Raw genomic sequence first — 27,215 nt, 5'->3', positions numbered from 1 at the left:
GATGGGCTGCTACTAAAAGGCGTCGCTTTTGCTGTGATCACGGAACAGGCTGCAGAGAGAGCAAAATAATGATCATGGCAGGTGTGTCAGAAATGTAGCACTCTTTTTCTGGAATTTCTATTTTGAAGCCCCGCTCCTCCCACCCCGAGGCAGTCAGTTCCGGGCTGCTTCTCTCTTTCCCCTGAGGAGGGGCTTGTTTAGGGGACAGGTGATGCTCAGCCCCCAGCTCCCCAAGCACCCCTCTCCCCGCTGAGTCCCTTCTCCAGCGGCATCACCCTTGGGCTGACCCATTTTACTGGTCACTGAGAGTGGGAAAGCCAGGGCTCCCTCCCTGATGCTCTGGGATTCATCCTGGGCTGCACCGCCCTGGGCTCGGAACCCTGGGAGCTTCGTCCATTCCTCCCACCTGGACACATGCCTTGGGCTGTTGCTCCTCTGTCCGGGGGCCTCTCCTGACTGCCCCGAGGACTGGGGTCCCAGGTCACCTCTCCACCAAGTCCCTGCTGTAGTCAACGCTGGAGGGTCTCACTGCCTCCCCTCTGACTCTCTCCACTCCCACCTCCCCCCAACCCCAGGATGTGGAACACACCACCTCGTCCCCATCAGATGCCTTTTCGGATGTAGGCTTCTGGAATTCACAAGCACAGTCCTGCCCCCTGAGCCCACAGGGCTGGGTAACTGTTCGCTATGGTCTCTCACTGTTCCCCAGCCAGGTTAGGCTGCCCTGGATGAGGACTTGCTTGGTGAGACAGTCTTTATAGCTTCCTTCACCCTGGCTTTCCCACTCTCAGTGAGCATTGTCTGGAATCACCTCCCTATTATAACCCCTGTAATGACCTGCTTTCTTTGGGAACTGCACCTGAAACAGCATCCCTTCCCAGAGGCATCCTTTCCCAGCTTGCTGCACTGACTGATGGGAGGAGACGAGGGGCAGGGGCGAGGAGGGGCAGGAGCCACTAGCTAGCAGTTCAACATGCCATGGCGCGTCGTTGGAAGCGCAAAGGAGCCCAGGCATCACCTTCTGCATTTGCATACACAGTACTTCACGTGATCCTCCTGGTAGGGCTGCCGAGTGGCCTGGGGGCCAGGAAGGCGGGTCTGATGTTCCCCCGGGAAGCATCTCAACGCTCCTCAGCTGGTAGAAAGGATGCAGGAGATCATGTTGTGATGCCGCAGAAACAAACCAACTAATATCCTTGAGGCTGCGGGTTCAATCCCTGGCTTCCATCAGTGGGTTAAGGATCCACTGTTGCCGTGAGCTGTGGTGTAGATCGAAGACACGGCTCAGACCCCAAATTGCTGTGGCTGTGGTGTAGGTCGGCAGCTACAGCTCCAATTCCATCCCTAGCCTGGGAACTTCTGTTTGCCGCACATACAAACCTCCAAAAAAGAAGAAAAGAAAAAAAAGGAACACAGGTAGACCTTGAGGGGAGACTTGTCTTCCATTTCCATACTGGCTTAGGAATCCTAGTAGCAATGCCCCATCTCAAAGGATTTCTGTCTTTAAATCTTTCCTTAAAAAATTATAACTTTTGGAGGCAGGTAGCATGGTGCCATGAGATCGATAATGTTAGACAGATTTAGGAGGAACGGAAAGGGAGAGGTCGTCTTGGGATAAAAAAGGAAAAAGGATGGAGTGTAGCATGTGCCAACTTCTGTGGTGTAAATACTCCCAGCGTGGCCAACCCCCGTGCATGAGTGAACCTGCAGTTGAGAAGACATGGAGCCAGGGCGCATCAGCCCATCGTATGAAATCTCCACCAACCTGGCGTGACCCACTGAACGGCCTCCAGAGCACTGATGATGGTGAGATGTAATAAAACAAGCAGTAAGAGATGAGCTCTGAGTATTTCGTTTCTTTTTCATCACGGAGGTAAAATCCACATAACGTGAAAGTCACCATTTTAACTATTCTAAAGTATACAGTTTGGTGGCATTTAGCCCATTCACGATGCCGTGCAATTACCAACTCCATCTGGTTCCAGAACGTTTTCATCAGCCAAAGGGAAGCCCTGTACCCAGTTAGGCAGGAACGCCTCCTTCTCCTTCTCCACCCCTGGCAACCACTGTACTCTGTTTTCTGTGTCTATGAAGTTGCCTCTTCTGGATTTTTCATGTAGAAAGAATCATACGGCGTGGCCTTTTGAGACAGACTTCTTTCACTTAGCATCCTGTTTTCAGGGTTGATCTACGTTGTGGCCTCTCTCAGTACTTCATTCCTTCTATGGCTGAATAAGGTCCGTGGCCTGCATTTTGTTTATCCATTCGTCAGCTGATGGACATTTGGTTGTTTCTGTCTTTTGGTGCTTTCAAGTTGTGCTTTTATCAACATTCATGTGCAAGTCTTTATTTGACTACTTCTTTTCTTTTTCTTTTTGCTTGCTTGCTTTCTTTTTTTTTAGGGCTGCACCTGTGGCATGTGGGAGTTCCCAGGCTAGGGGTTGACTTGGAGCTGAAACTGCTGGCCTACACCACAGCCACGGCAACACAGGATCCGAGCCACATCTTCGACCTACGTCATAGCTTGTGGCAATGCCAGGTCCTTAACCCACTGAGTGAGGCCAGGGATCAAACCTACATACTCTTAGAGACAATGTCAGGTCCTTAACCCACTGAGCTGCAATGGGAACTCCTTTTTCACTTTCTTAATGGTGTCCTTTGATGCACAAAAGTTTTTAATTTTGAAGAAGAAAAATTTATCTTTTTCTTTTAATCGCTTGTGCTTTTGGTGTCCTATCTAGGAGTTCATTGTCAAACCTAAGGTCATGAAAATTCACTCCTATTTTTTTTTGGGGGGGGTTGTTTTTTCTGCGAGTTTTGTAGCTGTAGCTCTTATATTCAGGTTTTTGATCAATTTTGAGTCAATTTCTGTGGTTGTGAGGTAGGGATTCAACCTCATTCTTTAAATGTGAATGTACAGTTGCAGTGACTTTGTTTTTAATGTAATTTATTGAATTGTAAGTTACTATAGTTTAACTTTTTTTTAGGGCTGCACCCGCAGCAGTCCCCAGGCTAGGGGTCGAATCGGAGCTACAGCTGCTGGCCTATGCCACAGCCACAGCAACATTAGATCCGAGCCACATCTGTGACCTACAGCTCACAGCAACACTGAATCCTTAACCCACTGAGTGAGGCCAGGGATCGAACCTGTGACCTCATGGTTCCTAGTTGGATTTGTTTCCGCTGTGCCATGATGGGAACTCCTATAGTTTAACTTTTAATTGTGGCCACATTCAACAACTGGCTTGTACAATTTCTGAAAATTTAACAATCAGCTTTTGTGAGCCGCTGTGAGCTAGTATGAACTGCTGCTGCTTCTCCCTTGCCCTGTTTGAACCATCTTGCTGCTGAGGCTGGAATTTGCATTTGTTTTTCTTGAGAAGCTCAGCTGGGGATTGGCTGCAATGTGCTTATGGAGCTCCTGGGGGATGGGTACCTGAGAATGAAGGGTCTGGAGACCCCCGATTCTGTAGCCATTAGCCTGTTTGGCATTTTCTCATTGAACCTGGCTTCCCCGCCCATGGTTGGAAGAGGAGGGCTGGGTCTCTCTTGCTTCCTTGCCTGGCATTTGCCCAGCTAGTCTGGCTGAGAGGGAACCTCACCTTTGAGCAGAAACCCAAGCTGATCCTGAGGCTAAAGAAGGGCTCCTTTTCCTGCTGGAGTAGCCAGATAAAATGTAGGATGCTCACTTCCATTTTGATTTCAGGTAAATAACGTGTAACTTTTTAGCTTAAGCCAGGCCCATGCAAGAAGTGGAGCACACTCATGCTTGAGAATTATGCACTGTTCATCTGAAACTCACATTTGGCCGAGGGTCTTGTATTTTCAACTGCTCAATCTAACAAGCATCCCTGCAGGTCAGTTTTCCTCCTTGCTGTCCTCGCCCAAGAGCAGAGGCTCAGAACGCCAGAGTGCGAAGGGCCCTGGGGAATGTGCTGATTCTCTGCCCATTTTACAGATGTGGAAACAGCCCCAAGTGAGGAAGGGAGTTGCCGCAGAGCATGGACTCACTCTGCGCTGTGAGGACCTCGCCGAGCTGCACAGTTCTTGTTTTTCATGAACTCAGCACCTTTTCTGAACATCTCCTCTCAGAGACATGGGGAACTGTGCTGGGTGTCAGGAGACAACAGTGGCAAGCCTGCCATGGACCTGTGTACAGGGCAAGAATCGAGTTCCCTTTGGCCGTATTAAAGGAGAGACAGGATTCAGACAGACCTAGGTCCGAACCCTGCTCTGCCTGGGGTCAGCTGCATGACAAGTCACTTCCACTCTCTGAGCCTTGGTTTCTCCTTTCCTTACATGGGGATAAGGGTATTTTTAGGAGAGGATTGTTGCAGCTTCGGGGGGGGGGGGGTAGGGGAGAGTTTATTGTGTGACGAGAGAAGAGAGGCCCGCTTTGTAAAGTTTGGTTGTTGCTTGCAGGTTACCCGGCATCTTGGGCCACCCAGATGATGTGGAATGGAGGTGCCAGAACTCACCCGCCCTGCCTCGCCTGCCAGGGACCAGCCAGCTCCTGCTTCCGCCACCCCAGGGGCCCCGGGTGGGCAGGCCTCACCCCGCCTGCCACTGGGCCCCATCATCCTGCCGCCAGAGCAGGGCCTGGCTCCCACTGTGCTCCTGAAGGCCCTGCCCATCCCCCTGTACCACACAGTGCCTCCGGGGGGCTTCCAGCCACGGGCCCCCCTCGTGACAGGCAGCCTGGACGGGGCCAGCGTGCCCTTCATTCTCAGCCCCCTGCTGCAGCCTGAAGGACCTGGTCCCACCGCGGTGGGGAAGTCGGCGGCCCCAGCGCTCACTGTGAACATTGTAGGCACCCTGCCTGTCCTGTCGCCTGGCCTGGGACCCACGCTGGGCAGCCCGGGCAAGGTGCGGAATGCTGGCAAGTACCTGTGTCCACACTGTGGCCGGGACTGCCTGAAGCCCAGTGTTTTGGAGAAGCACATCCGGTCCCACACGGGTGAGAGGCCCTTCCCCTGTGCCACCTGCGGCATCGCCTTTAAGACTCAGAGCAACTTGTACAAGCACAGGCGCACCCAGACACACCTCAACAACTCCCGGCAGTCCTCGGAGTCCGATGGCGGCGGCAGCAGTCTCCTGGAGGAGGGGGGCAAGGCTGGAGAGCCCCCCGGAGCCCAGGGGGCACCATCAGAGAGACCCCTTTCACCAGGCGCCCCAGCCTCTGGGCACTGCCCTGTGCCCTCCGAGCATCTGCCCCCGGTTGCCAAGAACCTGGACCCGAAGTTGGAAGCTGTTCCCTGCTCGGGGTCCACGTCTGATGTCAGAGAGGCGCCTTTAGACTCGGCCCCCCACCTCCAGCCCGCCAGCTCGCTGCCAAGGCGGAAGCTGCCGGAGCCGCGGACGCCGACGGCCGGCAGGCCGAGCTCCCAGCAGCCGCAGCCGGCAACGTCGGCGGCGGAGAAGCCCGGGGACGCCAAGGCCGCGGAGGGCCGGCTGCGGAAGTGCGAGAGCACCGACTCGGGCTACCTGTCCCGCTCGGACAGCGCGGAGCAGCCGCCGGCCGCCGGCAGCCCCCTGCACAGCCTGTCGGAGCACAGCGCCGAGTCCGAGGGTGAGGGCGGCCCGGGGCCCGGGCGCGCGGAGTCGGAGCGGGCGGCAGGCCTGGAGCTGGAGAAGAGGCGGCTGGAGGAGCGCATCACCAGGCTCATCTCGCACAACCAGGCCGTGGTGGACGACCCGCAGCTGGACCACGTGCGGCCCCGCAAGACCGTGCTGTCCAAGCAGGGCAGCATCGACCTGCCCATGCCCTACACCTACAAGGACTCCTTCCACTTCGACCTGCGGCCGCCGGAGCCCGGCCGGAGGCTGCCAGCCGCCCTGCGCGCCGCGCGCTCCACCTGCACGGCCCCGGGCAGGGCGCGGCCCGTCGTCTTCCACTCGGTGCCCACGCAGCTCTCCACCAGCGCCGAATGCGTGCCTGTCACCCGGAGCAACTCGCTGCCCTTCGTCGAGGGCACCGGGACGACGTGGCAGGAGCCACCGGACCCCCGGGACGCCTGGCCCCGGAGGCAGAAGCCTCTGAGCCCCAGGCCCGCCCCCGCCCGACTGGCCGATGTCCCCAGCGGTCACCCCCGGGCCCTGGTCAGACAGGTTGCGGTGGAGGACCTGCTGTGTCCCCCGACGGGAGACACCGCCGCCTCTGTGGAGGACCCGGATGGTAACAGACCCGCCGTGGGGGAGGAGGCGGCCAACAAAGGTCCGGCAGCCGGGAAGAGACGTGGCCAGAAGCAGCTAAGGATGTTCTCCCAAGACAAGTGGCAGGTGTACGGGAACGAGACGTTCAAGAGAATCTACCAGAGGATGAAAGCCAGCCACCACGCAGGCAAGAAGGCCGCGGAGGTGACAGGGGGCGGTGCGACCCAACCGGCCTGTCCGCTTCAGGAAGAGGCAGCAGAGCGCCAGGGTGCGGCCCCTTCCCAGGAGGAGAGGGGAACCCCTGTCGGTGGGGACAGTTCCATGGGAGCCAAGCCAGTGCCCAGGGCAAGTCCTCCAGCCCTGGAGGGCTTCTTGGCGACAGAGCCCATCAGACAGAGAGAGACAGTGGGGAGAGCAGGAGGCAGTGACCAGCCCTGCCTGACCAGGGCCGCCTCACCCCCCACCCTCCGGTGCAGAGAAGCCCTCTCCCTGGGCAGCAAGAGCCCCCTGCCTCCTCCCAGTGGGAGGCTGGAGCTGGGGTGTCAGCTACTCCCAGCACCTGCTTCCCCCAAGGGAGGTGACCCAGAGGCTCCCAGGCCAGGTGTGCCCACCCCGAAGCTGGAAGGCAGCACCTGTGGTGGTGGGGGTTCAGAGGCCTGTCCACAGGCCCATGTGGTTCTGAGACGGCCAGGTGGTGGCTCTCAGGAGCCCCAGGCTACAGAGGACAGGATCCCCTCAGAGAGGAAGAAGCTGAAAGTGGAGGAGTTAAGCTTCCCGGAGTCCCCGGGAGCTAGAGGAGAGACCCTCGGGGGTCCCAGGCAGGCCGCCTCCCCGCCACCTCAGAAGCAGGATGGTGACCCTGCAGAAAAGCCAGAGGGGCTGCCTGGAAGTGGTGACTGCATGGTGAAGCGCAGGGCTGGGCAGCTGGCTGAGCCCAGAGAGGCCTCTGGGGCCTTGTCTGCTGCTGCTTCTGGGGCCCCAAGGCCGGCAGGAGTTTGGGACAAGGAGCCTCTGCTTCGTTCAGCAGCCGCCTCCCAGCCTCTGGCTCCCTGCATCCTCGCTGGCCCAGTGGACCCCACCTTTCCTCCCCAGTACCTTCTCAGGTTACCCCAGGGAGAGAGCCAGCTCCCACCCCCCGCCCCCCAGAAGCCAGCCCAAGGCCAGGACCCTCTCTGCAAGGCAGGATGGCCCGAGGGATCAGCATCCTTTGTCGAGGCAGGGCTGGGGGCCCTCCTGACCCCTGGCCCAAGCTCAGGCCAGGCCCCAGGTGGAGCCGACAGCTGTGGGGGGGGCCCCGTTCGGTCCAGGCCCTGGGACAGGAGAAAGGGGGTGCAGGGAGAAGACAAAGGAGCCTTGGACACTGGCACCCCGGAAGCCGGGGTACCCAGGGGGACAGTGTCTTTCCTGCCCACCCCGGCGTGTGACTTCTGGAGGAGCGAGGCCCGTGACACACAACAGCTGTGCAGAAGCAGCGCCTTGGTGAGGGCCAGGTCCTCGGGGTGTGTCCTGAACCCCTGGGAACCTAGGAGGGAGCTGGGGGGCCCTTCTGAGTGTACCCCAGAAGGCCTTCCTTCAGGGCCGCCAGCAGGGCTCGGTCCCTGCTGCTCCCACCAGCCCAGAGCCTTCCTCTCAGCCCTCATGCCCCTGGGCTGGCCTGAGCTGGCCTCGGGTACCCACTCAGAGACACCTGGGAGTGGCGGGGCACAGGGACCTTTCCCCTCACTCAGGGCCGAGCCCCGGCTCACATGGTGTTGCTTGAGCCGCAGCCTCCCTCTGCCAGTGGAGCAGAAGGAGAAGGACGCCTCCGTGTACCTGGCCCTGCACTTCCCCAGCAGCAGCATCTCAGATGGGGGTCCGGACGCCTGGCCCACGAGCAAAGCAGTGCCTGGAGGGTGGACCAGGACAAGCCCTGGAGAAGGAGGCCAGACACAGACACTGAAGGTAAACACCCAGCTTTGCCCCAGGGCCCTGGGGGCAGAGGGAGCTCACTAAGCCTGCAACGATGGAGAGAAAGTGTGCGGCTGTCCCTTATAGCATCTGCTGTCCATTATAACATCTTCTCGGCCCTTTTCAAGGGAAGTCGGGGTTACCACAGTTAGGGTAGGGAGAATAAAGGCCGACCACATAAAATAAGGCAGAAGAAAAATAATGAAAAAAAAAAGTTTCTAAGGAAAGAATTCTTGTGCCCAAGACTCCGGGTGAGATATTTTTCATAGCTAGACACAAAACTTTAAATTTCCTGGTCGCAGAGGCAAAAAGTAAAAATGAAACACTGCCCAGGGGAGCTCTCCAGATGATCTAAGATTCTAAACCAGAATCCCTTACGGAGAGAGAGAGAGCGAGACTCCAGGCAAAAACTCGCAAGAGGAGAGAGAGACTAGACCAAGGACTCTAGAGAAATAATTGCTATGATCAGATTCGACTTTACCCCTGAGTTTCCTGGGAGCAGTGGCAAAAAGGGAAAGGAGCTGGGTGCTCTAGAAGAGGGTCACCTGGTGATTCAGTGATGAGCTTATCGTCCCATCCTGAGAGCGACTCCATGCAGCTGGCTTATCTCGTGGAGGGTCTTTTCCTGCTCCGGGATGTCCTGGGCCAGGGCGACTGAAGCGGGTCCTGCAGCCTCAGTTCTGATTCAACTGTGAGGAACGCCAGGGCCTGGACCCCAGAGCCTCGTGGGCTGCTTTCCCGGGTGGAGGCTGAGGGGGTGGGGGCCCTTAAGAAACAACGTGCAGAACCCTCAGGTACTGGGCACGGGGGTTCCCGGGAGACAGAGCTGGGGGGTCAGGGGCGGGGGGAGGCGGCCCGCCGCAGTGTTCCCTCCCTGTCAGCCAAGGTCCGGGCTTTCCCTCTGTGGATCCAGCCCAGGCAGCCTTCCAGAAGGTTCTGCCCAGGAATGCATGGACCGCTTGGCAGCGCCGCACTTCAGTGCCTGATGTCCCCAGACAGGCCTCCTGTCTGCAGAGAGAGGACCCTTCTGTGTTGTCCTCACCGGGAGGGCTGTGAGCAGGGTGACGCCAGCATGCATGGTATTTTCAGCTCCCCCACCCAGCAGCCCCGGGGCCGCTGCCCCAGGACCGGGCGTCGGAGCCGGAAGGGAGGAAGGGCCGGCCTCGTAGGAGGGTGAAGATGTCTCGCGGGAGCAGCAAGCAGAGGAAAGCGCACAGCCGCTCCAGAAGGTAGGACATGGGGCCACCTCTGTCGGTTCCCTGTGGGGCCACCGCGTCAGGAACTTCAGACTATGCTTTAGTTACCCCTGAAAGGAAGACCTCACGAGGGATTCAAAAGGCGTCTCAAGAGGTGTGAGAGAGACAGACAGACAGGCAGACCAGGGCAGAACCGGGGTCTAGCCTTTCGTGTGGCTAAAGACACCGTCGGGTCCCCGTCCGTCCCCTGGTTGTGGGTTTTTCAGTGGTGCCTGTTTTAAAAGGCCAGGAATCCAGCAAATAGTGGAAATAACGGAGTCGAAAACACATCCATTCCGTTTACGTCCTGAAGAGAGACCGTGTTAATTATTTACAGCTTTTATGGCTTTTTAAATTATGCAAATGATGCATGTCCTTTGCAGAAAAATGACAAAATGTAGATGAGCGAGAAGACAATAAAGCATCCTAGTAATCTCACCACTCGGAGACAACTGCTGCTGACATTTAGACGTGTGCCCTTCTAGACTCTTCTCTGTGCTCTGTGCCCGCACATGATCTCCCGGCTGCCAAAGGGGGACTGAAGGACTTTCATACCCCTCGTTCATCATGCCATTCTTTCTTTCTCCTTTGCTCCAAACCTTCCAGGTTGCCCACTGCCTACAAGTTACAAAGCAAATCCTTTAACCAGCCTCCTTGCCCCCCTCGCCAGAGGCTTTTCGGTCCCATTTTCCCACGGTGGCCCCCCTCCCACACAGTGTGACGTTGTGGGGTCCCAGCCCTCACCCATTCTCTGTCCGACACTCTGAACCCAGGTGCCCAAGGCCTCCTGCAGCCCTTCCCCACACGCTTCCCTTTCTGGAACGCTCGGCCTCCCTCCACATTGCCGTATCTGACCCAGTGCCTAGGTTCGTGTCAAGAGGCAGCGCAGCTTCCCAACGCCTGCCCGCAGCTGCTCAGACTCTCCGTGGCAGGACAGGCCATACGGTCTTCTGAGGCCCCTGCCCCGTTTCACTTCTCTGCCAGGACCACGTGTGCAGAGCTCGCATCACCGAGGGCTTGCCAAGCACCAGGCGCTGTACACTGACTCCCCATTTTCTCATGAGGGAACTGAGACCCAGAGAGGTCAGGCAGCCTCACCAAGGACCCAGATCTGAACCCACACATCTTCCTGCCGAGCCCATGTACCAAGTAGCAGCTTGCCTCGCCTGTTGGGAGGGCCGCCTAGGGATTTCTGGAGGTTTTTGCTGATGCTGGGTCTGCGGTGAGGTTGGAGATTCTGTATACCTAACACATTCCCTGCCGATGCTGAGGATGCTGGGCCAGGGGGCTGCTTGGAGAATGATGTTTGGCACTGCCCGAGGCCACATCCTGTCCTTTCTGACACCCAGTGTCTTTTTGGCATGTGCTTTATTTCATAGATTTTTCTGGGCTCTTGTGACAGATGCCCAATTTTTTGTTTGTTTGTCTTTTTAGGGCCACACCCATGGCCCATGGAAGTTCCCAGGTTAGGGGTTGAATGGGAGCTGCAGCTGCCAGCCTACACCACAGCCACAGCAATAGCAGATCCAACCCATGTCTGCAACCTACACCACAGCTCACAGCAATGCCGGGTCCGTAACCCACTGACCAGACCAGGGGTTGAACTCACATCCCCATGGATACTAGTCGGGTTCGTTTCCGCCGCACCACAATGGAAACACTGGGAAACTTGGGCATTGTACTCAGAGTGAGGGAATGGATGCCTGCCAGACCAAAGACTGGCGGCCCGTGGGACTCTGGGAGCCCTGGGACATTGGCCTGTGGCTTTGCTCCCACATGTCTTCTCACCCATGACTGGCATGGAGGAAGCACTAGACCACATCTGTGTGGCAGGCGACAAGTCTGCTGTCTCCAGGCATCAGTCAGGGCCCCAGGAGAGGTGTGGAGGGGGACAAAGGTGGGGCGCCTCGTTTCCAGCCCCCTCTTTCCCAGCCCTTGAGCTTGACTGTTTCAGCAGTCATCGTGCACCTTCCAGGTGCCAGGTGTCCACACGTGGAGGTCACTGGAGAAACGTCCCCAAGCAAGGCTGGTGTCTAAGGGAACATGACGCGGTGTTTACAAGGACAGGGCTCTCTTTCGAGGCAAATTTCTGAGTAGGCCACTGGTTCTGTAGTTTGTGGCCTGTGAAGGTTTGATAGGGAGACTAGGCGTGTGTTTGACCTGCATGAGGTCTCCCATTTAATTAGGTTTCTGGCCGTGGAGTGGCGTGGTTAGGTGATCCAGCTGCTGGGGAGACGTTCTCTCTGTTTCTCTTCCACATCTGGCTCATCCTCAGAGACAGGCCATCACCATCCAGTTCTGAGCAGCAGTGGGGGAAAGATCCTGGGAGGTGCTGTCTAGTCCAACAGTGCTTCTGAAAAATGATGCTTCAGGATGCCCTGTTCAGGATGCGCTGTATATAGAGCGCATTTTCCCCCGTCAAAAGTTTTCAATTCTCTATCTTGAATTCCGTCCATTTTTCACATAGGAACTTATGGCCAATTTATAACAGAGGTCAGCTGTAGTGTTGGATTTGTTTCACATATATTGACTTTGCCGATAATCATACGGAAAAACGTCTACTTGAAGAAGAAAGGGACCTGTCCTCTATCCCTTATCTGTGTTCTCTGTCTGTATTAGCTTCGTGTTGCTGCTGCAACAGATCACAGCCTAGGGCATCTCTGGAACAGCACACACTCACTGCTTTACAGCTCTGTAGGTCAGAAGTCCAGGGCGGGTCTCACTGGACCACAGTTGCAGTGTCATAGGCTGTGCTCCGTCCCGGAGGCTCTAGGGGAGAAGCGGTTTCCTCTTCCTGTGGGTTGTTGGTGGAATCCCATTCCTTGGCCGGCAGTCCCCGCCCTCTGCATCCCAAGCCATCAAGGAGGGGTTGGGTCCCTGTGACACACCCTCTTCTTATTCGGTCTCCTTTCTCTGACCCAGTCTTTGGCTGCCTCTCTCATTTTTAAGGACACAGATGGTTCGATTGGGCTCACGTGGGTAATCAGGATAATGTCATCATTTAAGAGGCCTGTCCCCTCGGTCACATTTGCAAGGTCGCTTTAACCACAGACAGGAAGATGGTCACAGGTTCTGGGAATTAGGATGTGGACGCTCTGACGGGGGCAGGGGCTTAGGGATCTTATTCTGCCCTCCACACCATCCCTCCACCCACCCAAGTGTATATCACTGTGTAAATGACACGCGCATCGATTTGTATCTCCATCTATCCACTGGCATAGGTAAGTGTGCACATCTGTCATCTGTATCTCTCTCTGTCATCTCTGTCTGTCTGTTCTCTACCAACCCGTGTATTCTCTCCTCAAGAAGGAAGCTTATTTTTTAATTCACTTCTGCCTCTTTAACTTCCATTGTCTTAACTTTCTACCCAAAATGAAATACTGTAGCAGAGATTCCCTCTGGGCCTCAGCTCACAGAGAAGGTAAAACTCATGTGTCAGAGTATCTGTTCTCTTTCTTTTTTTTGGAAAAAAAAAAGAAACAATGTAAAAGTTTAGAAAGCCTATAACAGATCCCTGGCTGGTGATCCAGAACTCGCAGATGTTAGCATTTTATCCTATTCGCTTCTGAGCATTAAAAAATAAAATATTACCTTATATGTGTATATATTATGTAAAATAAAATCAATACAACAAAAATATAATTATGTGGTATAATGCATTTGGCATTAATTATTTCTACCCATATGTTTATCTCTTATAAACCAGCATATCCACTAATATACGCTATTGTTTGGTATCTCTAGTGTGTATGTGTGTGTATATATATATATGCTTATATATGTATGTGTGTGTGTGTGTATATATATATATATATATATCACTGAATTTATCATCCTTCAGTTTGATTTTTTTTTTTTGGCCTTTTTCTAGGGCCGCTCCCGCGGCATATGGAGGTTCCCAGGCTAGGGGTCGAATTGGAGCTGTTGCCGCCAGCCTACACCACAGCCACAGCAACGCGGGATCCGAGCCGCGTCTGCGACCTACACCGCAGCTCATGGCAACGCCAGATCCTCAACCCACTGAGCAAGGCCAGGGATCGAACCCGAAAACTCATGGTTCCTAGTCGGATTCGTTAACCATTGAGCCACAACGGGAACTCCCCAGTTTGATTTTTAAACGCAAGATTGCGTTTTTGAAGATCTAGCCATGTTGGTACATATAGATCAAATTCAGCCGTCTTAATTCCATCCTGTGAGAATAACATATTTAATTTTCCATCCCCTGTTTATGTACATTTAAATTGTTGCCAATTTTTTTTTTGCTAACTTCACAATGAACACACGTACACATGCCTACCTCCTCAAGCCCCATGTAAGAGATTTTCTAAGAAATATACCTAAAAGTGGAGTTACTGGATTATAAAATAATCCACATCTTCAGCTTTGCAAGCTATTCCCGAGTCACTGCCCAGAGTGGTTGTGTCACTTTGGTGTCCTCTGGTTATTAGGGAGTGTTTGCCCTGCTCCCATATCCTTACTAATGTTTGTTCTAAGCAGATTGTTCATGTTTTACCTATCCAGAACTTGTAGGATTGAATATATTCCTAGACTCGCACATACTCTTTGCCTGTTATATATACTGCAGCTATTTTTCCAAGCCTGTTATCTGTCTTCTTAAGCCCATTCATTTATATTCATGGACTGCAAGTATCATGCCTCTTCATTCCTTTTGGCATTTTAGATCTTCCTTTGGGGTTGTTTTCTTCTGTCTGAAGCATATTCTTTTGAATTTCCTGTAGAGAAGAAAAAAAAAATCCTCTTTTATTTGTCCGCAAATGCACTTATCTCATCCTTGTTGAACGGTATTTTTGCTGGGGATCCATTCTTAGGCAGGCAGTTTTTGCCTCTTGGCCATCAAAGCAGTTATTGCATCATCACTCGGCTTCATTTTGTGGTAAGAAGTCAGCCCCTCTGTCTTTTGGAAGTCTCTTATCTCTGGCTACTTCTAAGATCTTCTTTCATCTTTGGTGTCCATCCTTTTCCTTTGATGTAGACAGGGACGTGTCACTTTAATTTATTCCATTAGGGATCCACTGGGCTTCTGTAATTTCTGGATGGATATCTACTTAGAAAATTCTCAGCCATCATTCTGCAAACATTGTCTCTCTTTCTGGAACACAGAAATAACACCTCTTACATTTTCTGTCTTTCATGTCTCTTAACCTCTATTTTCAACGACGTTTTGTTTCTCTGCTGTAATCTAGATACATTGTACATATCTCTTCAAAATGGTACTACTTTTCTTAATCCATTGAGGTTTTTTTAAAAGCTCTTTTGACATATACTGAATTCTCATATCATGCTTGTTTAACGTGCATAGTTTAATAAGTCTGGGCATATGTTCACACCTGCAGAATTGGCAACACCATGAAGGTACCGGATGTACACACAGTCCCCCAGGTTGCCCTGCATCCCTTTATAATTCCTTTTTTTTTTTTTGCCTTTTTGCCTTTTCTAGGGCTGCTCCCGTGACTTATGGAGGTTCCCAGGCTGAGGGTCTAATCGGAGCTGTAGCTGCTGGCCTACACCAGAGCCACAGCAACTCGGGATCCAAGCCGCATCTGAGACCTGCACCACAGCTCACAGCAACGCCGGATCCTTAACCCACAGAGTGAGGCCAGGGATCGAACCTGCAACCTCATGGTTCCTAGTCAGATTTGTTAACCACTGAGCCATGATGGGAACTCCCAGTAATTCCTTCCTCTTGCCCACCTTACCACCCTCCCATCTCCAGGTAACCACTGATGTATTTCCTGTGACTGTAGAGTACTTCGCTTTTCCTAGAATTTTATAGAAATGGAAGCAGACAACATATCTTGCCTTCCCCCCTTTTGGTGGCCTGGATTTTTTCCCTCAGTATGATTATTTTGAGGCTTATCCATTTCTTTGTGCGTCTCAATCCTCCATTCCTTGTCCTCGCTAAGCAGTGCGCCATCGTGTGGATATGTCACAACGTGTTTGTGCTACCACCTGTTGATAGACATTTGGCTTGTTTCGGTTGGGCTGTTACAAGTAAAAATTACTGAAAATATTCATGTACAGGTCCTCCAACATGAGCCTTAAATTCTCTTGAGCAGATACCTATGGGTGGAATGTCCGGATCCCAGGGTAGCTGCAGAGCTGATTGTGTAAGTTGCTGCCGAGCTGTTTCCCAGAGTGTCCACCAGCAGTCTACCAGGGCGTCCTCTCTCCACATCCTTCCAGCTCTTAAGATGGACTTTCTTTTAAATGGTAGTCCTTCTGATGCGTTGGAATATCATTCTTTTTGCATTTACATTTCCCTAATAACCAATGATACTGAGCCTCTTTTCATGAGCTCGTTTGTTATTTCTGTATCTTTTTTTGATGAAGTATCCGTTCAGCTCTTTTGCCCACTAAAAATGGGTTGTTTGTTTTCTTATGATTGAATTCTGAGCGTTCTTTATATATTCTGGTTATAAGTCCTTTATAGATATACAGTTTGTAACTATTTCCTTCCAGTCTGTGCCTTGTTCTTTTTTTATTCTCTTAACAGTCTTTTAAAGGGCAGACATTTTAGGAGTTCCCACCATGGCTCAGCAGAAACGAACCCGACTAGTATCCATGAGGATGCAGGTCTGATCCCTGGCTTCTCTCAGTGGGTTAAGGATCTGGGTTGCTGTGAGCTGCAGCATAGGTCAAACATGGGACTTGGATCTGGTGTGGCTGTGGCTGTGGCTCGTAGCTGTAGCTCCAATTCGACTCGTAGCCTGGGAACTTCTATATGCCGCAAGTGTGGCCCTAAAAAAGCGAAAAAAAAAAAAAAAAGCAGACATTTTAAATTCTGATAAATTCTGATTATCATTCTCTCTTTGAGTGGTGCTTCTGATGTCATAACTAAAAAATCTTGGCCTAAATCATAGCCACAAAGGTTTTTCTCTGAAGTTTTCTTCTAAGGTTTTCTCCCTTTAGTTTAACCTTCAGGCCTAGAATCAATTTTTTGAGTGTGCCGTAATGCATACATCAAAGTTCTTATTTCTGCCGGCGGATACTTAATTGTTCCAGCGCGATGTGTTCATCTGTGTGTCTGTTTTGATGCAAACACCACCCTGTCTTGCTGACCCTGCCTGACCTGGAGACTTACTGTAAAGCCAGAGCATTCAAGGCGACACGGCATTGACATTCAAGACAGACAGACAGATCAATGCAACAGAGTAAAGCATACAGAAATAGACCGTACGTCTGTGGTCAATGGATTTTTTGACAAAGGTTCAAAGGAAATTCGAAGGAGACAGGATAGGCTGTTCAGCCAAAGGTATAGGACCGGGAAAGTTTCCCCACCAGGAGGCTGAAGCAGTCGAGAGAGCACCCGTCACTGGTCCTATCCTCTCAGGGACCCCTGCTCCCACTGCCTGATGGTCGCCTCCTGAAAAGCATTGTTTCAGACATCTGCCCAGTTTTTTTTTTTAATACTTAAAAATTTTTAAATTTTTTATTAAAGTAGAGTTGATTTACAATGTTGTGCCAGCTTCTGCTGTACAGCAAAGTGACCCAGTCATACATATATACGTTCCCTTTCTTATATTAGCTTCCATCCTGGTCTCTCCCAAGAGTCTGGGTGTACAGTAGGAGCCCAGTTTCTTAGTTGGGAAAATCGGGTCACGTCTCTGCATCTTGGTCAGAAGTTATCCCTGGACTCCCGCAGTGGCCTCTTAATTGGTCCCCCTGCTTTTTCCAAGCTGAGTTTTAAATTTAATTACTAACGTATGTTTCATGTATGGTGTATGTTTAGTCTTTTTAAAGTTCCATTTAGTTATTTTTCTCATCTGCCTGGTCATTTTCATGGTCTTGTTCTTTTTTTTTTTTTTTAAATGGAGGCATGCTTGACAAACACAAACCTGTCCATATTCAGTGTCTACACCCTGATGACTTTGACAGCAAGTATCCACCCATGAAACCCTCACCACAGGAGCTCCCGTTGTGGCTCAGTGGGTTAAGAACCCGACCCGTATCCATGAGGGTTCGATCCCCCCCGTTCGTTTTGCTACTGAGTTGTGTTCAGTTCCTTGTATGTTTTGGATGTTAGTTTCTTATCAGATGTGCGGTTTACAAATATTTTCTCCCATTCCGTAGGTTGCCATTACTTTTTGTTGATGGTTTCCTTTGCTGGGTAGAAACTTTTTGGTTTGATGTGGTCCCACGTGTTTATGTTTGCTTTTGTGGCCTGTGCTTTGGGTGTCATACCCAAGAAATCATTGCCCACGCCAACATAAGAAGGTTTCCTCTATCTTTTCTCACCAAGAGTTTATAATTTCAGGTCTTAGGTTCAAGTCTTTAGGCCATCGGGAGTTGATTTGTGTGTGTGGTATAAGACGAAGGTCCAGTGCCGTTGTTTTGCTTATGCATACCCATTCTCCCAGCACCCTTTACTGAAGAGACTGTCTTTTCCCCATTGTGTATTCGTGTGCCTCTCCCCACCCCCACCTCCTCTTGAAGATTGCTTTGCAGTAAATGTGGGGCTTTATTTCTGGGCTCTCTGTTCTGTTCCATTGGCTAATATGTCTGTTTTTATGCCAGCATATGTAGCTTTCTGATACATATTAAAATCAGGAAGTGCCCTGCCTCCTGCTTTGTTCTTCTTGCTTAAGATTGCTTTGGTTATTTGGAGTCTCTTGTGGCTCCATATGCATTTTCAGATTGTTTTTTCTATTTGTGTAATCTTTACTCCTATTTCCCATCTTTAAAAAAAAAATGCTAAATATTTTGCATCTCATAACGCCAACATAGGAAGTCTTGGCATGTCTGACTCTGTTTTTATGTACTAGCTCTCACTTCTGGTAACTTGTTTTCAGATTGTCGATGGTGAGTTGTAATTTTTGGAACTTTGTGGTAGGTTTCTCCAATAATGATTTGTTTTGTTTCTGCTAGATGGCTGGGGGCACTGTTTATTTTAAATAAAATTCTTGGTTGTAGGTTTTTCCCTGTCAGAGTGGAGTGCGAAGTCGGATTGGAAAACTCCTGAGAAAACTGTCTTATTCTTATGAAATTAACAGGGGAGACCTTCTTTTTGGCCATGCCTGCAGCATATAGAAGTTCCAGGGATCAAACCTGCACCATAGCATGTGCAGTCGCAACACTGGATCCTTAACCTGCTACACCACAAGGGAGCTCCCAATAGAAGAGACTTTTGCCCCCTTCACTCAGTGATAAGCTTGAGATTTTTTTTTTAATTTTTTTGTCTTTTTGCCATTTCTTTGGGCCGCTCCCTCGGCATTTGGAGGTTCCCAGGCTAGGGGTCAAATCGGAGCTGTAGTCCCCGGCCTACGCCAGAGCCACAGCAACGCGGGATCCGAGCCGCGTCTGCAACCTACACCACAGCTCACGGCAACGCCAGATCATTAACCCACTGAGCAAGGCCAGGGACCAAACCCGCAACCTCATGGTTCCTAGTCGGATTCGTTAACCACTGTGTCACGACAGGAACTCCGAGATTTTTTTTAATGCCCCTGGACAGGTGGTGGGGGTCAGATGAATTATTCCTAATTCACCCATATAAGTGAGGGTATAACCTCTGAGGTCTCAGCTTTCTGTAGGAGTAAAGCTTGGATCTTCCACTCAACTCTGCCACAGGTTGGATGCTGGGTGTGAATTCCATACCTTGCACCCCAGCAGATCGTGAAAATGGAAGAGCAGGCTCCCCTGGTCTGGCAAATGCCCTCCCTCCAAATGAAAGAAAGCACTTTTGCTTCTTCAGCTTTCTGTTTGCACTTGGTTTTTAACTGTTAGGTCCCTCTTGCCTTCTAATCAGAACACCGGTACGTTTAAGTAGAAGTTGTAGACACTCTGATGCTTGCCTCTCCCTCTTGAGTTGCTTTCGGTGTACAGGCAAATGCAGTGGTGGCTGTTCAGATCAATGAGCTCACTGCACCGCTGGAAGTGGACTTACGTTTTAACCCTGTCTATGACTCTGTTGTCGTCAAGAAGTTGCATATTTTGAGCAGTCAAAGGGAGCTACTTTCCCATTAGGATGATTAGTTTTTGATCTTGTCTAAGAAATCTCTCCTGACTTTTGCTCTCCCCATGTCACAAGTACAAAAATATATTCTCTTCCCGTCTTTCTCTCTATTAATGCAAAGAAGGATTTATCTTTGTTTACATAGAAGATAAGGGACCTTGGGTCGATTTGGCTTTTGATTTGTTTCTGTATGCCCTTATGAAGTAGGCATAGGTTTTGCCTTTTAAAAAATAAAACTATATGACAGAGATTTATGTGGCTTATCAAGTCTAATACAGTTATTACCCGGGTCGTTATACAACAAGCTTGTAGACGCCTGGCCTAATCTGCTTTTTTTCACTTATTTGCTCTACGTGAACGTCCGGTTTACACTGGGTTTATTTCGGGGCCCCCCATTCAGTTTCATTTGTCTCTTTGTTGCCAGCTCCAAACACAAACTGTAGTGAAAATGGCTGTTTTCATTCACGAAGGTACACGAGTTAAAGGAGAGGGAGTCGCAAAGGCAGGGTCCGTTTTCCAAGTGGAAATGGGAAATGTAGAAAATCACGCTTGGGCATCTAATTGCCCTGACATTTACCAGAGGCACAGAGACCCAGCGCCTTCACAGAAAATGTCTCGGCTCTGCCCAAAGCGGGCACTGGACCATGGAATTGGATTTTATTGATGAATTTGTAACTGTGAACAGTGCTGTCTGAAGCATGCAACGCACGGAGACTTGTTCTGGGAAGCGTCTGACAGATAGGACAGAGGATTTTGAAGCCCCAAGTGAATCGGAAGGAGTGGGGAGAAGATCGGAGGTTGTGTGGGCGAAGGCGCTCTGTGAACCCGCAAACACCCAGCAGTGCTGGGAGGAGCGCAGAGGCGGAAACCCGGGGCCGTGATCTCTCGCCGGCGGCGTTTCCCTTAGGGGATGGGACGTCACTGGTGTCCCAGGGTGTGTCTGCTCCCTAAGCCTGATACAGTTTACTTAGTCCATGAGAGGAAGCGCAGTCTCTAAAGTGAGATGGAGACGCAGCCCTAGGGATGCGGTCGCTGCCGATGCGCGCGGCTGAGACCCTCTGTCACAGCCCCCCCCCCCTCCCCCCGTGCCAGGGCTTTGACCTTCCTCCCCCACCCGGCCCCGGCCCCGGGCCCCGGTCCTGCTTGGCGGGAGGCTGAGGGTCCGCCCTACCCAACCCCTGCTTCTCTTTGCTTTACTCCCAGTGGGGTCAGGAGAGGAGAGCTAGGGGGAATCACATGACAGACCACGTGATCCTTCCCCAGGGGACCACGGGTGCCGCAAACCCTCAAGTCTCCCAAGACTTGGCTGATAAAAGGGGCAGCGGGCATGGGGGTCACGGTGAGGATGGAGCAGGCAGGGCGGTCGGTGGCTTTCAGGTATCAAGATACATGGCAGACCCCACCCTGCCTCTTTTCGTGAGCTTCCCACTGGACTCCAGTCCAAACTGTTGTCCTCTGAGCTCTTGACCTTGGCCAACCAGTCACCTGCTGGAGCTGACATGGGCAAGAAAGCTTTTTTCTGATTGGTCCGCCACGAGGTCTACACACAGAGATGTTGGGCTCATCCTCCTTTATAAGAGAACACCTGCAGGGAGACCAAGAGGCAGAGGATGAGTTGAGAAGAGTTGGATTTAAAATATGGCTCTTAAATAGCAGCTTTTTTATTTACTTATTTTAAATGTCAAGCAGTCTGCTGGCCACCTAAAAGCAGAAAATTAGACGTAAATACAAAAACTGAGATTGATCATCAAAACAGCCTTGAGTGAAAAGAAAGCGAGAGTAAGAATGGCTCAGTGGGACAATGTCACGCGCAGAAGGGACATGATCTGTTCATAAGGATACATGTATATTCCGGGGGTCTGGCAAACACAGCGAGTGCCGCTGGGGGAAGTAGGTGGGTGGGGGTGAAGAGGAGAGAGGCTGAGGGCAACGCCGGAGTCTTGCATCTGAGGTTGGGTTCCCAAGAAGCAGAACCCGAGGAGGGGCTTCTTGTACAGGTGATTTACAGAGGGAGGGCTCGAAGGTGGCTCGCAAGGGCTGAGGGGAGCAGACAAGGGCAAGGGGAAGAGCCAGGCAAGATGCTGGGGTGTCCAGTCCTGCCCGATCCCACCGGGAGCTCTGGGGCGTGATGTGCATCGTAGAGGTTGTCCTGGTCAGAGGCAAAGGGACTGAGCTCTCACACCTGGGGACAGTTGGTCAATGGCTAAGGGTCTTTCCAGGGGAGTGCGCACACTCCCCAGGCCTTCCAGGCATGCCGGCTCCCATTGGCCAAGGGCGGCCCTCTTGAGAAGGCTGTAGGTGTGGTTCCAGGAGCCGACACCCCCGAGGCCGGGCCGGACGAGCAGCCCGGTGAAGGTGGCATCTGCAGAACTGTGCGAGGCCTTGCGTGATGGTGAGGTCGAGCTTACAGTCCCTGCCCCGCCCTGGCTGTTCATTCCCAGGGTGATGCTGCTGGAAGAGGGGCTGCACACAGAAGGTTCTGGACAACCCAGGGGAGAAAGAGACCTGGCCCATGACTGAACAAAAAGTGCTTTGAAGACAATGCCAAGATCCACTTGGGCTCCCCCAAGGCCGAGAGGGTCCAGATTCCACCTTAACGAGGCCTGCATCCAGTGGCTGGCCTCTGCCTGCAGTCTCCTAGCTATTTTCATTGAGTGCAGCTCCCTGCTGCTCTTGTCCGTTTTCCCAAAAGCGTACCTCCCTGCGGTTCAAACTGTGCCATTCTTAGCACCTGCAAGCTTGTGGCAGTTCCCCACTGACGGGGGCGGGGGGTGGGGGGGGCAAAGGTGACCCGCAGCACACAGGAGACGATAGCCCTGCCAAGCCCTGCCCCCCCACCTTCCTTCCTCCCTTTGTCTCCAGGCTTGGAAGTCACTCTGCCCAGGCCAGCAGGACCCTGGCTGGCTCAGGGCTTTGTGATTAGCAGAACGGCAGCCCTGTTGCTCCCCACCTTGGCTCAGATAGTTCCTTCAGGGGCCTGTGGTCTTGACAAGCAGGGATGGACTGTTTCAAGGCCAGGGAGGCAACAGTGCCTGCCCGTGGAGCCTCTCCCAGACATGAAAAAGATGAAGGAAAAGTCACTTTCTCCTTGTTGCTGCCATAAAAATCAGCGCCCAAGAGGATACTGTGCTCTGCAGATCTCATTTCAAATTCTGCGAGCCGCCCTGGCGATTAGGGGACTGCGGCTGGATGTTGGCAGCAGCTCAGGCAAAGGAGACAGAAAAATGGCCAAGCAGGTTGCCTCACCTTCCTCCCCAGTTGGGTAGTTCTAAAGAGCATCACTGTGGGAGTTAAATGCTCATAAACTGAGGCTTTTAAAGAGGAGGGGTCCTGTGGCTCAACCAGACAGCTAGAAGCAGTGCCAAGATCTCCTTCAAAGAGCTGACCGCCACCGGTGGCCTCCAGCAAAGTGGCACGGGGACCTGAGTCAAGCTAATGGCTCTCGCTTGGCCACACAGCAAAAGTGGCCACACCTGCCAGGTGGGGGCGCTAGACTAGCTCGTTGGTCTTGGTTTGGTTGCACATTCCTATCGGTAAAACCTGCACCCTAAGAAACGCATAACTGTTCATTTACAAGTTGTACATATGCTCTGCTCGCCTCACATCTTCTGTCCGTTATAAAGGGCGAGCCAGGGTAGATACAGGAAAGTCTAGCTAAAGATAACTGTGAGTAGAAGCTCAGTGTTTTCTTTCTCTCCCCGTGTCGTGTCCTCCCTCTGAAATGTGAAGACTCTGCTTTGGAGATGAGACCAGATGGTCTGTAAGTGGGGACCATCTGTGATGCCCATTTTTCCTAGGAGACCCTCTAGAGCTGACCTGTCCAGTAAGGGTAGCCACTAGCCACATGTGGCTCTTTAAACTCATTAAACTGAAATTGAATGTGAAGCTCAGGTCCTCAGTCACATAAACTACATTTCAGTTGCTCCACAGCTGCCCGTGGTTAGTGGCTACTGTATCGGTCAAGGCAGGTCGTAGGACTCTTCTGTCTCTGCAGAGATCTCTCTGGACAGTTTGTTTAGGAAGCAGTCAAGACCGTGTAATTCAGTGTTTAATTACAGCACCTGGCCTTTATTAAGCACTTGCTGTATGCTAGCCAGTGTGGGATGCATTTTTCCAAGCCCAATCTCACCTCGTCCCTGTAACAGCTGCATGAGGGAGCTGGGTGCTGTTGTTACCCCCATGTCCTAGCAGGAGAACAAGTCTTAGAGGGATGAGGGCTTCCCGAGATGCCATACGCTGCCTGGGCCTCAGGATCCCGTGACCGCCCAAGCACCCCACGTGGATTTTATTCTCTGAGCATCACGTTTTGGTGCCTATGAGCTCCTGGGCACATGCTCTTAAGGCCGGTCACTGCACGTGTGCTTTTTGTCCCCCAGGTACAAAGGGATTTTCTTACACAGTCGTGTCCAGCTGAGAGCCAGCAGACTGCGGAAGCCACGCTGGGTACTGAGAAAAGATTGCCCCCCGCCCCCACTTAAGGGACCGGATCCACGCGGAACCCGTGGGCAGGCTTCTTCAGAAGTGGCAGGTAAGGCCGTCCTTGGAGGTGAATCCAAACTGAGCACCAGGCTGCTGGGGTATGGAAGGGGCTGGAGGCAGTGGGGGGACAGGTGCGTGTGTGACGATGACAAAGGCATGACATCCGTGGGACAGTCGCCGAGACCCTACACGAGTGCAGAGGGTACTGGGTGCGGATGTTGAGAACCCGGTGTTGAGAAGGTGGCAGGCCTGCTCGAGTACCAGCCATGTGTGCTGGGCCTGTCCAGGACCTGGAAAGCCTGACTCTGAACTCTTGGCGCCCCCATCGTCTCCCCATCTTTAAGGAGGAAGTTGGCCCGATTCTTTCTACAGGGCCATCGGGAGGCTCCCGCGGGCCTGTGGACGGACTTGCGAGAGAGTGTGGAGTACAAGTCTGCAGAGGGCTTGTTAAGTGTGAGCCGCGGGGAACATTCTTACACGCGAGGCGGTCGAGGGGCAGGCTTCCTCATGCTCGGAAATAAACAAAGGACAGACCCGTGGAGACTGCTTCCTGGAAAAGGGCTATTTTAAGTCACAGTCACTGGGCCACCAGGGCAAATCGCTTAATGTCTGTGGACCACTGTCTCTCCTCTCCCCCCCGCCGCTTCCTCCCTCCCCCCACCTTCCCCCCTCTGGCTGGCAGTGGGGAGCCCAGCCTTAGCCCTGTTTGCAGTGTGTTGACTGGGGAAGGTGAAAAGCACCTGGGAGAAGGCGGGGGGGGGGGGGCGGGGAGGGGGACATCTGGCCATTGGCTACCGAATCCTTTGGTGGCTGATTCTTGTCTCTCTGGCTCAAGGGCAGGCCCTGGGCTCTGTCTCATGTCTGGGGGGTTTGGTCCCGGGGAGGGTTGGCCGGGGCACCAACTCCTCCACCTTCGCGCAGCTTCAGCACCTCCCCGCCCCGCTCCCTGTGGGAAGGGGGCACTTCTGTGCTTCCCCTTGACCTCCAACCCCCAACCCCCAAGCCCTCTCTGATGAGGCAAGAACGAGGATTAGTTTTCTCAGTGGACTTTGAATCACGTAGGTATTTGCCCCACTGGATGGCCATTCATGGAGGGAAGAGCCGTCGTCTTTTGTGGGGTATTGAGGGTTGAGAGCTCATGGGACGGGCCAGTGGGGGTCAAGGAAAATGCAGTCAGGGAACCGGGCGTTGCTCTTTCTCCATTTTCTGAGGCTCCTCACCCTCCACTCTGCCACTTTCCCGCTTCTTGAGCAGAGAAGCCGATGGAACCACCCACTGGGTGTGCTTGGGTGATGCCGCCTCCAACAGCACCCAGCAGAACCAACCAGAACTGTACTAGGGTCCCAAACAGCAGAACGTGCACACCAGCTCTCCCCAGCACCTCAGAGAGGACCGAATCCAGCTGTTCCTGGAAACTCTGTCGGTTTTCAGGTTTCTCATCCTGAGCTCCAAGCTCGGAGCTGCAAGGAGGAAGAAATCCCTGCTCTGGATAAATGTGGTCCCGGCTAGATACAGACCGACTCACAGTGCACCGTTTGCTCAGATACATTGAGGATGTTGCTGGCAGGTCAGTGAGCTTCCTCCTTGGACGCTCCTGTCCGGACAGGTGGGCTGCCATGGTCTCACCCAGCCAGCGGCTCCGTGGGAGGGTCCGGCGAGCTGATGTGCGGCCAGCAGTTCGCAGGCCATAAAGCGGCTGGCGGTGTTGATGGTTATTCATGTACTGCATGAAACCTGGCATAGGCTGAGCGCCGCGGGAGCAGGCAGCCGTGGGAGCCAGTGTCTCTGTTGTTCGGTGGAGGATACGGTCTGTGTTGGGGGAGGAACCCTAAGGCGTCCTTTTCTTGGGAGAGGGCTGCTCCTGAAACTCAGACGCAGGGAGAGGAGGACAGAGGCTTTCTGGAGCAGCGGGGGGGGGGGGGGGGGGGGGGGGCGCTGAGCAGAGGCACGGCCGTGAACTGGGAGTCTGTCTGAGGCCAGGTGGGCCGGCGTGCCCTGGGACCCGTGCCAGACAGGGATCGCCGCTGAGGCCGGTGTTTCCATTTGAGTTGCGCCTGTGCTGGTTTCCCGGGGCTGCTGAAGACATTGCCCCAAACTTGGTGGTTTAAAACAACCCAAATGTATTGTCTCTCAGTCCTGGAGACCAGGAAGCTCACAGTCCCTCCAGAGGCTCCGTAGGGGATGCTCCCGGCGTCCTGAGCTTGTGGCCACACCCCTCCAGCCTCTGCCTCCATCATCCTGTGGCTTCTCGCCTGTGCTTCTCTGGGTCAAATCTCCCGTCTTTCTCTTATAAGGACACTTGCCATGGGGCTTAGGGCCCACCCTAAATCCAGGATGGTCTAATTTTGAGATGCCCAATTCCATTTCATGTGCAGGGCCCTTTTTCCAAGTAAAGTCACAGCCACAGGCTCTGTGGGTTTGGACTTGGACATACCTTTTGCGGAGGCGGGGGTGGGGTGGGCAGGGGGGCACAGTTCAGCCACTAACCGCTTCCGTAACTATTCCCCTGTCTGAACCAACAGGAGGGACCTTAAAAAGAGCTTTCTTTTCTTTCCTTTTTTTGAAAAAGGTGTTTCTGAGTGAAAAAGGCAGCAGCGCCTGTGGACACCCAGTGGACAGGCATGCCTATCACCCGTGCACTTCTGTGTGCACAGTTTTGGCAGGAAGGTTCTACTGTAAACCTCAATGGATATGTATTCGTTAAGATGGAATCACCCAGCCCAGCACCCAGCAGGACATGGTCACACTTGGGGTGGGGGGGGGCGTCCAAGTGACCCCCAGGTGGTTTCCATCCTGAGATGCATGTGGCGGGTGGGGACCCATTAGCTCTTCCTTGGGAGGAAGGCCTGGGGCAGGACGGGTTGGGGTGGGCAGGGCTCCACATGTGGTTGTGTGGCTTGTGCCAATAGGGGCTGAAATTCAGCTCTCCACCCCCCACCCCACCCCACCCGGCGCTGCTTGGGAATGGGCTACGGGGCTGCCAGCCCAAACCAGGGGCTCCTCTCTCCTCCCATGGGCTCGGCAGGGGCGTCTTTGCACACAGCCTCCGGCAGAAGCGACTACTCTTCCTAATTTGTACGTGTACCCAGCGTGCTCACGGTGACCCTGGCGGGAGGGGCCCGCTGGAATGCCACTGACCCTTCCCGTCCTCTTCACACACACACCGCCCCCCTCTGCCCTTGAGAAACTTCTCTCAGCCCCCCGGGAATGGCCCTCCTCACCCCATGCGGGTGGAATCCCGCTTTTCTAGCCTCTGATCTCAATGTCCGTCTTTCATACCAAACTCCTGAGAGCAAAATGGGGGGATGCCAATGAAGGGAAGGGGGGCAGGTAAAACCAGCTCCACACAGAAAAAAATTAATCTGAAGGGAAATATAAACGTGGGGCTCGGAGAGTCCAAATGCGAGGCCAAGTATGGTTCAGGTCCC

The 27,215-nt window shown here is 52.9% G+C and overlaps 1 protein-coding gene across 4 annotated transcripts in view; it reads left to right on the top strand.

Moving 5' to 3' along the window:
• ZNF831 (zinc finger protein 831) overlaps positions 1 to 27,215 on the top strand; it is an 89,783-nt gene that overhangs the window by 13,854 nt on the left and 48,714 nt on the right. For all 4 annotated transcript variants that reach the window (XM_047770741.1, XM_047770742.1, XM_047770743.1 and 1 more), the window contains 3 exons: positions 4,423 to 8,094; positions 9,190 to 9,329; positions 23,685 to 23,836. In XM_047770741.1, coding sequence (XP_047626697.1) covers positions 4,459 to 8,094; positions 9,190 to 9,329; positions 23,685 to 23,836 — 3,928 coding nt within the window. In that variant the 5' untranslated portion in view covers positions 4,423 to 4,458. The remainder of the gene's footprint in view (positions 1 to 4,422; positions 8,095 to 9,189; positions 9,330 to 23,684; positions 23,837 to 27,215) is intronic.

This window comes from Phacochoerus africanus, chromosome 3, assembly GCF_016906955.1.
Source record: "Phacochoerus africanus isolate WHEZ1 chromosome 3, ROS_Pafr_v1, whole genome shotgun sequence".
Classification (NCBI taxonomy): Eukaryota; Metazoa; Chordata; class Mammalia; order Artiodactyla; family Suidae; genus Phacochoerus; species Phacochoerus africanus.
Note: the sequence above shows the minus strand (reverse complement) of the source record. Positions and strands in the feature narration are given on the sequence as shown.